Here is a 14855-nt window from a genome sequence, read left to right as displayed (position 1 = left end):
AATCCTGGGCGCGGACATGGCACTGCTCGTCAGACGACGCTGAGGCAGCGTCCCACATGCCACAACTAGAGGAACCCACAACGAAGAATACACAACTATGTACCGGGGGGCTTTGGGGAGAAAAAGGAAAAAATAAAATCTTTGAAAAAAAAAAAAAAAGTGAAAAGTGTTCTGAGACCAAAAAGTTTGCGAAATACTACTGAAGACCAATTTCTACTGAGCCCACTTAAAACTGCTACTCACTTTAGACTGAAAATGCAGAAGCTAAGTCTACTAAACCAGTTCAGTCTCACTACCTGGGGTTTGAGGTGACTAACTCCATGCTTCAATATCCTTCAAAGAGATACTTTTAAACCACAGAGATACACAACGATCAAAATCTCTGAGCTTCAATCAAGAGAAAACAAGAAACAGCGATGTGAATATTTTGTACGTAGAGCTACTATAAAAGAAATTTACTCACCTTTTAAAAGAATTTTGTACATAAAAGGCTCTTACAGTAAAATCACTTCAGTTTTTTTGATGATAGTCTAGAGCAAAGCCTTGGGAATCGCATTTAAGGGACAGATAGAATACAAGGAGCCTTTATAGAAGACTAAAGAGCTTGAACAGGAAGATAAAAGTCTGAAGGGTGATAGACGGAAGCCAACGGGAAGGTGTTTCAAGAAGACAGAGGCTCTCAGAAGTGTCATATGCTGCAGAAAGGTTATAGAGGACCAAGAGAAGTATGTCTCCATTTATTTAGCAAAGAGGAGGTTACTAGTGACCTTTAAGAGCAGTTTTAATGATGACATGGATCAGAAGACGGAATAAGTATGAGGTGAAAAAGTAGAGATGGCAAGTTACAGAACTCTCTCAAGAATTTAGTTGTGAAGTGGGGATAAACAGGGTGATGGCTAAAAGTAATACGGGAGAAGAGAAAATGTGTCAAGATGGATATTGAAGACACAAAAGAGAATGTATAATAAATGAACAAGATTGCAGAGGTGGGAGGAAATCAGACCCAGAATACAGGGGAATATAACCTTATACAGCAGGAAGTCAGCCTCTTACACAGAACGAGAGAGAAGTAAAAAAGTTTAGGCGTGAATAAAAGACTACTTTGTAGGTATGGTGGCAGGAAGTTGAGGGAGTTTGTGGATAAAGAGTTGTACCACCTCTCTGTAGTAAACAACAAGCAGGAGAAATGAAGGCATTGGAGATTTTAAGGAGAGGGTTTGAAATAGCTCCTATTAAGACAAGGAGAGAACTGACTTAGGCTTTTCTGTATCTTTTAAACTTTCAACAATTGCATGCATTATTGTAATGGGAATAGAGAAATTTTTATTTTTAAAGATAAGAAATACCCAATACATTTCAGAATGTATTTTTTCCAAAAATACTTAAAATGAAAAAAAAGAATATTGGGTGTGTTAGGAGTTAATCCCTTATATCAAGGAAAAGTTAGCTATCCAATCTTGAACAGTCAAGGTGTGTAATATTTTATTTCAATATATTAACTAATTAATTAACTACACTGGGACATTATAGCTGCCTTTACTGTTTGTAGGAGGTATTAGATTGGTTTATAAAATCCCAATGAACTAATCAAAGGGAAGTTTCCTATTTATTCTTAGAAGCAACGTTTTAACAGACAACACTGTCCAAAGATAGAATGGATTTCCTTAAAAAGTACTGATGTTCAAATTTAGAGTACTTTTCAAGTGTAGTCTGTGTCTTCAGAGATTCTTCTTAAATATAGTGGCAAATATTTTAGGCTTGCAGGCTGTTGGCTGTCTCAAGTATTTAATTCATCCTTGGTAGCTCAAAAGCAGTCACAGAAAATATGTAACCAAATGGGCATGGCTGTGTTCCAATAAAACTTTATTTGCAAAAACAGGTGGCTGGCCCAGAAGCTATAATTTCCAACCCCTGGTCTAAGTTTTCAGCTTAGTGCTGAGGAAGTTGCTTAAATTCTTAAACTCTTCAGTTTTGTCATCTAAAAGCTAATGAATTAATGAGGTCACAAAATGAGTTACATTAAAATGCCCAGCATATCCAATGCATTCAACAAATCTGAGTTCCCTTTCTCTATATTTGGTACTGTGAGGCTATAGGGCTACCTTCCAGAAGGTCACAGAAGTGGAGAAGAGAGAACATTCATGGTGTGAAAATAAACGCTTCCTTGTTAAGACAAGTACTCAAAGAAGATTTTGTTAATTTTTCATGAACAAATCCCAGGTCTCACTTCATAATCATAATCAATTATCGTGATCATAATCAATTATCATCTGATTAGGATTTCTTCTGAAAGATGAAAGTCAACAATTTCTTGGAAATAATTTTCCCAAGTCTTTAAGATTTAAAAATCTCACCTATAATATTTTATGTAAAACAACAAACATAAATTTAGATTTAAGTTTGTTAACCTTGGAATTGAAGAACTTAAAAGTTTTACAAATGTAACAAAATTCCTAAGGACTCGGATGCTGCACAATAAAGTTCTAGGGGGGGAAAAGGATGGATAAGTTGAAAAACACACTGCAAACAGCTTTCCCTGCCTTTGTTCTGCTACTATATGCCATTTTCTGCGTTATAGCTCAATAAGGTAGAAAAAAGTCAATAAGATGTTTCTGAAACAATAGGGAGATCAGTTGAAAAGTATTTTGAAGCCCACAAAAAGTCTACAAAGTCAACAAGAAATAAATAGACTATATAAACAAAGATTTTTTGAAACTCACCATCTCTATTAGTTTCCCATTCTACATTTTCTTCTTCACTTTCTGGAGTTCTCTCCTTAGTGATTTTTATGTCTTCCTTTTCCCTATGTCTCCCTCTTGAAGATTCTTTCTAAAAAGTACATACATACATACAGATTACTATATTTTTAAAAACCATATGAGGTAATTATTGTAATACAGAATATTTCTAACTTCATTCATCTTGTTTCATTAAAGAATCAGTTTTGCAAATAATCACTTATTGACAAAGCAGAGGAAATGACAAGTTGTAGTGTAGCACCACAATGAAAAGAATATATTATATTCATTCTCCTAAAGAACAAGGAACTTGGTAAATGTAAGGAGTAACTAAGATTTTAAAATACACAATGCAAATCTAATACTTTAATAAGCATTTGAAAGTATACTACATACTAAGTTTCTATGTGTAAATCACAGGGGAAAGGACAGTTTAAAATGGACAAAATATAATAGAAGGATTTATGACTATTAAAAAATGACTAAAAGAGGGCTGCACCATTCACAGCAGACTCTCAAAAGTAAGTGCTAATCTACGACTTGCCATACACTAACGTAAGAGCATTTTCCTACATATCTAAGGATAAATCCAAACTCAATTTCATAAATGCTTTTAAAAGAGATTTTCCCTATTTTGATGAGACCAAAATGGTAGCTAACATAGTTAGGTAACTAGTCCTTATATTGCAGCTAAAAAACAGAAGGTTTTACATTTTATTCTACGTGGAACAGTAGCCTTTAGACAAAACAATAGTAATTCAGCTTATAAAATTTAATTAAGTATCCTATTACATAAGATAAAGACTCCAAATCACATTTTACTAAGTGGTAAGAAACTAAAGAAATCAGTGTCATATAACTGTTATTTACCCATCACAGCTTCACTTTTATTAACACTTTAAATCCTGACTATGAAAGACGCTAACACACAAGGACAGTAAGTGCTAGAAGTTCTTTCTGGGCATTACAAAACATAAAATTTGGCCGCTTACAAAAAGTATAAAATACCTTGGCGTGAATTTAACTAAGGAAGTGAAAGACCTATACAACGAAAACTACAAGACTTTCCTGAAAGAAATTGATGACGACATAAAGAGAAAGAAAGAGATTCCACGCACGTGGATTAGAAGAATAAACACAGTTAAAATGTCCATACTACCTAAAGCAATCTACAGATTCAACACAATACCAATCAGAATCCCAATGACATTCTTTGCAGAAATAGAAGAAAGAATCCTAAAATTCAGATGTGGCAACAAAAGACCCCGAATTGCTAAAGCAATCCTGAGAAAAAAGAACAAAGCTGGAGGCATCACAATCCCTGACTTCAAAACATACTACAAAGCTACAGTATCAAAACAGCATGGTACTGGTACAAAAACAGGTGCACAGATCAATGGAACAGAATTGAAAGCCCAGAAATAAAACCACACATCTATGAACAGCTAATCTTCGACAAAGGAGCCGAGGGCATACAATGGAAAAAAGAAAGTCTTTTCAACAAATGGTACTGGGAAAATTGGAAAGCCACATGCACAAGAATGAAAATTGACCATTCTTTTTCACCATTCACAAAAATAAACTCTAAATGGATCAAAGACCTAAAGGTAAGACCTGAAACCATACGGCTTCTAGAAGAAAATATAGGCAGTACACTCTTTGACATCAGTATTAAAAGGATCTTTTCAGACACCATGTCTTCTCAGACAAGGGAAACAATAGAAAGAATAAACAAATGGGGTCTTCATCAGACTAAAGAGCTTCTTCAAGGCAAGGGGAAACAGGATCGAAACAAAAAAACAACCCACTAATTGGGAAAAAATATTTGCAAGTCATATATCTGACAAAGGGTTAATCTCCATAATATATAAAGAACTCACACAACTCAACAACAAAAAATCAAACAATCCAATCAAAAAATGGGCAGGAGACATGAACAGACATTTCTCCAAAGAAGATACAGAGACGGCCAACAGGCACATGAAAAGATGTTCATCATCACTGATCATCAGGGAAATGTAAATCAAAACTACACTAAGATATCACCTTACACCCATAAGAATGGCAAAAATAACCAAAACAAAAAGTAACAAATGTTGGAGAGGTTGTGGAGAAAAAGGAACCCTCATACACTGCTGGTGTGAATGCAAACTGGTGCAGCCACTATGGAAAACAGTATGGAGATTTCTCAAAAAATTAAAAATAGAGATACCATATGACTCAGCCATCCCACTACTGGATATCTACCAAAGAACTTGAAGTCAGCAATTCCAAAAGTCTCATGCACCCCTATGTTCACTGCAGCATTATTTACGATAGCCAAGACGTGGGAGCAACCTAAGTGCCCATCAACTGACGAGTGGATAAAGAAGATAAGGTATATATACATAGATATACGATGGAATACTACCCAGCCATAAAACAGAATAAAATCGTCCCATTCACAACAACATGGATGGACTTTGAGGGAATTATGTTAAGTGAAATAAGCCAGATGGAAAAAGACAATCTCTGTACAACACCACTCATATGAGGAAGTTAAACACGTAGACAAAGAGAACAGATTAGTGACTACCAGGGGAAAGGGGGTTTGAGGGGTGAGAACAAAGGGTGAAGGGGTGCACCTACAACATGACTGACAAACAATAATGTACAACTGAAATTTCACAAGGTTGTAAACTATCATAAACTCAATAAAAATTAAATAGAAAAAAAAGAATCAAAACAGTAAAAAAAAAAACCCCAAATTTGGCTGCTTAAAACATAAATGAACTTCTCTTTGAAGTCTTCTTTTTAAAGAAATCTAGTATATATTATAATTGACCCTAAATTTTACATATTCAGGTATGAAGTCATGTTGTAAGCAGTACTTGCTAAATGACATATACAGTTGATGAGTAAAACAAGAGAGGCTGACAAAAATTATTAAGAGATTATACAAGAGTAGAGCTAGCTATGGAAAAATGGTAAAAGATCAAAAAAAAAAGAAATGAGCTATTTATACATAAGACAAAAGGAAAAGAAGAAACACAATCTATTTTTATTCTTAAAATATATTCTGAGGAATATCAAGGAAGAACTATTCTATATCCCAAGCAACTTTTAAATGTTCTATGGCTTAAACCCATTATAAATATACATTAATATATACTATATCAAAAATTTTATCAGACATTACCTCCAAATTATTGAATAATATATTGTGTTTTCTGTCTTCTTAAAGTATTATGTAATATCCAACTACAAATTTAGTTGAAAAGGGTTTCAGAGCAGTAGTGCTGACCCATAAACAAAATAATCTGCAAATTTGTAACAGAATATTTTTAACAGATTTAGAACCAGAAATGTAATAATTTCATTAACAATAATTTATGTAAATATTTCATAATATTTACCCTACATATTGAAGTTACGTAATTTTTGAATTGTCTATTATTTTTCAATATGACTCTGATACTGTGCCCAGAGATCATATATAACTTCTATTATTAAGTACTAGAGACTGAACGCAGACTTCAATATGTGGTGAAATTTCAAGTTAAAAAGATATGTTTTTCTCCTAAAATTTTGTTACTATCCTGCCTCAAGTCATAATATAGGAAATTATTTTGATAACACTTAGTAAGAAGGCTCAGGTCATTTTTTAAAATGTCGTATTGCCTCATTTTGTCCATTTTAACAGTGTATAACTTGCTTACGCATGTTATTCCTTTGTCAAATAAAGTTATTTCCCCTTTCTCTTATCATGCTCAAATAAACAGGGTCTGGTATTACTCGTTGCATGTGGCACAGCATGGTCTGCTCTTTTACCTTTCTGTATTTCTTGAACAGAATGGCTTGTCATCTTACTTCTCTTAAATGTAAACATATTAATTAAAGTGCGACCATCTGATTACTTTACTACGTATTTTAAATTAGCTATTCTGGACACGTACATGTTGAAATACATGTTAAAGAACCACAATATTTTAGCCAGTACCTCTGGGATCAGATATTTTAAAAATCTAGAATTGTTTAGGATTTCAAAATATGTTAAGTAATATTGCTAATAGGGTCTGGAGCAGCAACCTGTGATCAAACATATTAATATTTCTGCAGCAAAATATATGAATTCACCAACTGTGTAAAAATTAACTTCATGTCAATTAAGATCAGGTTTTGCTGTGAAATAAGTATATGCCTAACTTAAGGACAATGTGCGGTTTTAAAAGTTTCTTACACTTCAGAAATACAACAAATGATTGTGGACTTTTACTTTAAATTACTTCCATTTTATTTCTACTTTATATTATCCATAGTCATTTCTTAAACATTATACATATGGGGCAGATTATATTCGTTATCAATTTTATTATTTGATAGTAAAGAAGGATTACCAAGAATTTGACCTAAAAAGAAATGTTGAGGCTAAAAGAGTTGAAAACTGGTATTATAATAACCAGATTAGCAGCTAGGATAATAAAATGTTAGAGGTCTTTGTAAGTAATATAATCCAACCTCCTCCCCCATGTAGAAACTCTTCTTAAACACTGCATGTTTATAGAAGTCCTCCGTTAGAAGACTTTCTGGAAAAAAATTTACTCCCAAGGTCTCCACTGACAGCTTTTCAATGTTACAACCCTTTGCCCCCATTTTCAGAGTTCTAAAGATTATATTAGAAAATTATTTCTTACAATGATCACAACTTTCTTATACCTCTCCAGAATTTCTACTGATTGAAAGTAGTTCTGACCTCTCGAATCGTGCAAAACAAATCTAATAATTCTTCCGCATGATAACCGTTTAAATATTTGAACACTATTACTAAATCTCTTCAACATCCTCTTATACCAGGCCAAAGGCACCCTACACATTGATCACATATTAACATTTCATGATTCCCACACCTCTCATCACCTGTCATCTTCTCTGGGCATACTAATTTGCCAATGTGCTTCAATAAAACGAGGTAACTAAATTTATCTAGTCTTCCCAGAGCAGCAGATAGCTTCCACTTCTCCTAGTTTAGAACTGAAATCACACTAGTATCAATGAAGTCTAACTTACGTTTTGAAGGAAGGAGTTTTTGGTGGAGTTTAAACAAGAAACTATAATCTTCTAAACTATATAAATTTAAACTACAATCTCACATAAAATGGAGTCTAGAAAGAGGGTAAAACTTCAGGGCTGAATGATTTAGTAACACGCTGAAATCATTATAGATCAAATTTTGTTGTTTTTTTCCTTTCTCATAGCTCTGCTGTTCCTAATGTTGACTTCACATTAACGCATATTTCTTTTACCATAATAACAACCAATCGAGGTTCCCCCAGTGTGCCTTCTCCAACCACAAAATAAGAATTCTTTCCTTCAATCTGAGTAGGGCGACTTCAGTCACACAGCCAGACCTGAATAAGTAACTGATATCAAGGTAATAGCCACAGGCTAAATGATTTAGCCCTGGCTCCTGAATCAACTGCATTAGCAAGGAGAATGGGATCATTATGACTAGATTAGACTAATCAGGGCCCAGCAACAAATCTGGGGTCAATTCCCCAAACCACAGTATTACTAGAAAAAGAAAAAATAATGGAATGAATTCTGAGGAGTTAAAAGCAATTTACACTACACTTTTGGTACTGTAATTCACCTTCTCAAAGTAAATGCCACACTTCTGACAACTGCACAGGCCATAACAGACTTTCCAAATTAGTAAACATTTTCTATGTTCACCTTTACTATTTACATTTCAGACCCTCCTTCTAAGGTCATTTTCCATCTCGCAGATGTATATCCTTCTAAGCATTCTCTATGTAGTGAAGGTCTCCTGGTAGTCAACACTCTCGATTTTATCTGAAAATCTCTTCATTATAGACTCATTTTTGAAAAACAGTTTTGCTAGGTACATACCAATGGGTTGACAGATTTATCTCAGCACTTCAAAAATATTATTCCAGGGACTTTTGGTTTCCATTGCTGTTACTAACATCATTCTGTTGCTACTTTATAGGAGGATTTGCCTTTTTTCTCTGGGTGTGTCTAAAATTTTCTCTCTGTCTCTGGTGTTTTGCAATTTCAAGAAAATATTCTAACTTGCTATGTATTGGGCTTTCTGTATCTGGAGACTTATGTCTCATCAATTATAGAAAATTCTTGGCCACTATTTCTTTCATTGCTGCCTTTCCCACATTCTATTTATTCCTGGGATTCCAGATAGATGTACATTAGATTTTCTAAGTATTTCTCCCACATTTTTGAGCCTCTTCAATATTTTCTATAACCTTGTTTTTACATGCTGCATTCTGAATAAATTCTTCAGTTCCATCTTCCAATTTACTAATTCTCTCTTCTGAGATGGGCCCAAGGCTTAGTCTCTGACCAGTTCTAATATCTGTAAAAGACTCAATGTCACCACCAGCTTTCAAATTTGCTGCTCAATTCTTAGATTCAATTATCTGTTTTTGTTTCTCTGTTTTTGCTGTTTTATGTAAGCAGCAATGCATTTAAAATGTATTTGCTGTCACTTATCCAGGATCTAGTTTTATTATAGTGGGAGTACTCTGAGTATATAGTCCATATTAATGCTAAAAGGGGAAGATTAATACTTCTTTAGCAATCATACCAAACTCCGCCTGTTGTTTAACATACAGTCAACTAGTTCCACTTGGACTTATGCACAACTATTGCCAGGTCAAGCCACTCTATGCCATACTAGTGCAACTGACACTTTGTGCCTAAGATTAAGTCTATGTTTATCCCTAATATGAGTTTCTGCTTGGTTAATGACTGAGAGGGGTATTAATATGTATTAAATGTACTAGATGAGACAAAGAAGATGGGAAGGGAAAAAAAATCTACTTCAACTACCTCTTCCATTTATACTATATAATCTCATCTCTTACACTCTGGATTTCCTTACATCTTTCCAAAATTACTTGAAGGAACTTTCTTTAAGATTAATAGATAAAAATTATCTCAGAACATTTAGTCAGAGAATGACTCAAGTACTTAGATACCAACAAAGTTCTCCCCTTTTACCAATATTCATTTTAAAACATCTATATAAATTTGTCCATTACTAGCCTAAAGCTGTTATTCATAATTATAATTCCCTATTTATTATACAGAAGAATATAATGTCAAGTTTTTAAGCATTCAGTGTTTCATACAAAGGGTATTTGTTTTTCTTCCCTTTTATCTTTAAAGAAGAATGATTCCAAATCCTATTGCTCTAAAAGTATACTTAGTTTCACAAAACACTAACATTATCAGCAAATTCCTGAATTTTCTTTCAGCAGCTCTAGAATTAATGTTAATCCAAATTTTTCTTCTTTGTTATTTACTACTACATATTATATCAAAGCTATTAACAATTTTAAAAGCTACTATTAATTTTAAAAAGATTATGATTCTCACTTTAATGTTTTTGAAACTTTTCAACGGACACTTCTGATTAAGGCTGAGAACTTTAAATAATGAACAACAATGGTTCATTGCTGCTTTTGCCCTGAACTTTACCCCAACAACTTAGCTCAGTCTATGGCTTTTAGAATAGATATAATCTGACATTTTTAAATTATAAAATTATTCACACGTGCAGTTTCAGATCCTTTCAATATTATAGAAACACAGGTGGTAAAGAAAATTAGGTCTACACTTAGGAAACTGTAGTTTATTTTGTGTATACTATACTGAAGAAAAATCTCATAACAGGGTTATCAGAGATTTTCTTTCATGAAGTGATCACAAAAATTATATTAGCTTGTCATAGAATAAGCAGAACCACAAATAAATAAGACTATAAACTTCAAAACACATTCAACAGATAACACAATTCAAGTCATCTCTAAACACTGCATTAAAAAATTACAATGAAGAAAGAATAGTTATTAGTAACTCTGTACCCACTGATACAGTAACGAAGAGCAGACACTACAGGAATGGGGAGAGAACCAGACAAAAACACACTACCAATAAAATATTTTTTAAAAACATTACCAAACCAAGATAGATCAAGTAGAAGGTATTAAAGTATAGAGATTGAAACAACAGATAATTTAGATATACTTTTAGAACTTAAAAACCAAAAAATAGAAATACACTTTTTGTTCAAGCACACAGGGAAATTTCAGAAAAATTGACCACAATGTAGGCCACAAAGAAATCTCATCAAATTCGAAAAAACAGAAATATAAAGAGCAACAACACAGAAGTAACATCCGTGCCAATCTTCCTCTATCTTTTAGTACGTGGGCTGCCAGCACGGCATGGCCACTAAAAGAGTAGTGTAGTCTGCACCCGGGAACTGAACCCAGACCACCAAAGTGGAGTGCGCTGAACTTAACCACTACGTCACTGGGGCTGGCCCGAGAAGTAATTTGTTCTAATCAAAAGAACACACACAAAAAACAAAAAACTCTTCAGCCTCAAAATTTTAAAACATGCCATTAAACAATCATTGGTGACATCCAAACCAAAAGAGGAGAATTTCCTGAAAATAAGGATAATGAAAACATGACACATAAGACCTATGGAATTCAGCTAAAGCAGTTATCAAAGAAAAGTTTAAAGCACTAAATATGAATATAAATAAAAAAAATAAATGCTCAACCAATTCAACAAAGAAAAGGAATACAGTAAACCAAAGAAGGAATTAACAAAGAAAAAAACAGAAATAAATGTGTTAGAAAAGAGAAAGAAAGAACTAATATATAAATTCAAAAGCTGATTCTTTGAAAATATACCACTGGCTAACCTAATGAAGAAGTATTCAAAATCAGATACGACAAAACGAAAACAGCCATTAGAATAGAGAAAAATGAAGAAAAACATGAGATTTCTTCACACAACTCTACGCAAACCAGTTTAAAAATATAGATGAAATAGTTTTCTAGAAAAATACAATTTGCCAAACTTGACTTCGACAAAAGTCAAAAGTCTACTAATTTCCACTGAAAAAAATAAAGTAGTTAAAGAACTCATGTCATAAAATAGTACCAGACTGAGTTAGTTTCACATGGGAATTCTACCAAACTTAAAGAGCAGAAAATCCCAATACCACTTAAGATATAAGAGCAAAGAATTAGGAATATTTTGTTATTATAAAGTACTTGGACTACGTGTGAAGCACTATAACGTTATCTGAAAGAAGACTTGAATTAGTTGTAAAGGTACATTGCAAACTCTAGGGCAACCACTAAAAAAAGTAAAAATAAGTATAATTGATATGCTAAGAAAGGAGAAAAAAAGCGTAATACAAAATGCTCAATTCAAACCATATGAGGCACAAAAAGAGAAGGACAAAAAACAGGAGCAAAGAACAATGGTAACAACAGAAAACAGTAATAAATATAGTAGATAGTAATTTAACTATATCAATAATTAGTTTAAACATCAATGGACTAAATGCACCAATTAAAACACAGAGATTGTCAGTGAATCAAAAAACAACACCCAATTATATGATGTCTATGAGAAACCAACTTTAAATATAAAGATACATATAGATTAAAAGGAAAGGGACGGAGAAAGATAAACTGTGCTAATACTAATCAAAAGAGAGTGACAGTAGCTATTAATTTCAAACAGAGCAGACTTCACAGCAAGGAAAGTTATCAGGGTCAAAAAGGGGTGTTACATAATGACAAAGGGGTCAATTCTTCAAGACATAACAATCCTAAATATATAGACACCTAAAAACAGAGTATCAAAATACATGAGGTAAAAACTGACATAACTGCAAGGAGAAATACATGATCCACTATTACTGTTGGAGACTCGAATGCCCCTCTATCAGAAATGGATAGATCTAGCAAGCAGAAAATCAGTAAGAACACAGTTGAACTCAAAAGCATCATCAATCTACTGGATATAACTGACATCTACAAACTCCTTCATTCAATGACAGCAAAATATACATTTGTCTCAAGCTCGCATGGAACATTCACCAAGACGGACCACATTCTGGACCATAAAACACACTTATAAAAGAACAGACATCATACAATGTCTGCTAGGAAGAATAAATATTGTCAAGATGTCAGTTCTTCTTGACTTGATCTATTGATTCATTGTACAGTCATGCATCACCTAATGATGGGGATACTTTCTGAGAAATGTGTCATTAGGTGATTCTGTCATTGTGCAAACATCAGAGTGTACTTACACAAACCTAGATTGTATAGCCTACTACAGACCTAGGCTATATGGTCTTATGGGACCACTGTCATTATACGTGATCCGTCACTGACTGAAATGTTATGTGGTGCATGACCAAAACCCCAATCAAAATCCCAGCAAGTTATTTTTGTGAATATCAACAAATTGATTCTAAAATTTATACGGGGAGGCAAAATTTATACAGGGAGGCAAAAGACCCAAAACAGCTAAGACGATACTGAAGGAGAAGAACAAAGTTGGAGGACTGATACTACTTTACTTCAAGACTTATTAAAAGGCTACAGTAATCAAGATATTGTGTAACTGGTGAAAGAACAGACAAAAGATCAGTAGAACAAAGAGTTCAGAAATAAACCCATACAAACATAGTCAACTGATCTTTGACAAAGGAGCAAAAGCAATACAATGGAGAAAGGATAGTCTTTTCAACAAATGGTGCTAGAACAAATGGACATCCACGTGCAGAAAAGTGAATCTATACCCAGATCTTACACTATTCACAAAAATTAACTTAAAATGGATCAGAGCCCTAAATATAAAATGCCAAACTATAGAACTCCTAGAAGGCAACAGAGATATGAGAGTGGGTATGGCGATTACTTTTTAGATAAAACACCAAAGGCAAAATCCATGAAAGAATCAATCAATAAACTCGACTTCATTAAAACTATAAACTTCCACTCTGTGAAAGAGATAGTCAAGAGAATGAGGAGACGAGCCACAGACTCGAAGAATATTTACAAAAGACACATCTCATAAAAAAATTGTTTTTCAAAACATACAAAGAACTCTTAAAACTCAACAACAAGAAAACAATTGATGTGATTCTAAAATGGGCAAAAGACTGTCTAAACGGACACCTCACCAAAGAAGACATACAGAAGAAAATAAACATATGAAAAGATGATTGACATAATATGTCATGAGGGAAATGCAAATTAAAACAACAACGAAACACCACTACACACCTTTGAGAATGACCAAAATCTGGAACACTGACAATATCAAATGCTAGTGAGAATGTGGAGCAACAGGAACTCTCATTCATTGCTGGAGGGAAAGCAAAATGTTAAAGCCACTTGGTAAGACAGTTTGGCAGTTTCTTACAAAACTAAACATGATTACACCATACAATCCTACAAGTGTGCCGTTCCTTGGTATTTACCCAAATGAACTGAAAACTTGTGTCCACACAAAAATCAGCACACAGATATTTATAGCAGCTTTATTCATAACTGCCAAAACTTGGAAGCAAGATGTCCTTCAATAGATGAACAGATAAACTGTGGTACATCCAGGAACATTAGTCAGTGATCAAAAGAAATGAGCCAGTAAGCCATAAACAGACATGGCAGAACCTTAAATGTATATTACTAAGTGAAAGAAGCCAATCAAAAAAAGGCTGCATCCTGTATGATTCCTACTATACAACATTCTGAAAAAGGCAAAACTATGGAGACAGTAAAAGGATCAGCGGTTACCAGGAGATGGGGGAAAGAAGAATGAATAGGCACAGAGGATTTTCAGGGCAGTAAAACTATTCTGTATACTATAATGGTAGACACATGTCATTATATATTTGTCTAATCTCAAAGAATGTACAACACCAAGAATAAACCCTAATGAAAAGTACAAACTTTGGGTGATAATGATGTATGAATATAGGTTCACTGATTTTAAGAAATGTATCACTTTGTGGGGCCGGCCTGGTGGTGTGGTGAAGTTTGTGCACTCCGCTTCAGTGGCCCAGGGTTCATGGGTTCGGATTCCGGGCACAGACCTACACACTGCTCATCAAGCCATGCTGTGGTGGTGTCCCATATACAGGGTGGAGAAGGATTGGCACAGATGTTAGCTCACGGCCAATCTTCCTCACCAGGAAAATAAAAATCAATCAATCTATCTATCTCTATATATGTATTAAAAAAAAAAAGGAAGCTATCACTTTGGTTTGGGATG

At 33.9% G+C, this 14855-nt stretch overlaps 1 protein-coding gene across 8 annotated transcripts in view; it reads right to left on the bottom strand.

Annotated features, from left to right (window-relative positions):
• ZC3H13 (zinc finger CCCH-type containing 13) overlaps nucleotides 1-14855 on the bottom strand; it is a 97152-nt gene that overhangs the window by 62553 nt on the left and 19744 nt on the right. For all 8 annotated transcript variants that reach the window (XM_014838894.3, XM_070520682.1, XM_070520683.1 and 5 more), the window contains exon 5: nucleotides 2721-2829. In XM_014838894.3, the coding sequence (XP_014694380.1) occupies nucleotides 2721-2829 (109 nt within the window). The remainder of the gene's footprint in view (nucleotides 1-2720; nucleotides 2830-14855) is intronic.

Source organism: Equus asinus, chromosome 11 (assembly GCF_041296235.1).
Source record: "Equus asinus isolate D_3611 breed Donkey chromosome 11, EquAss-T2T_v2, whole genome shotgun sequence".
NCBI classification, from domain to species: domain Eukaryota; kingdom Metazoa; phylum Chordata; class Mammalia; order Perissodactyla; family Equidae; genus Equus; species Equus asinus.
Note: the sequence above shows the minus strand (reverse complement) of the source record. Positions and strands in the feature narration are given on the sequence as shown.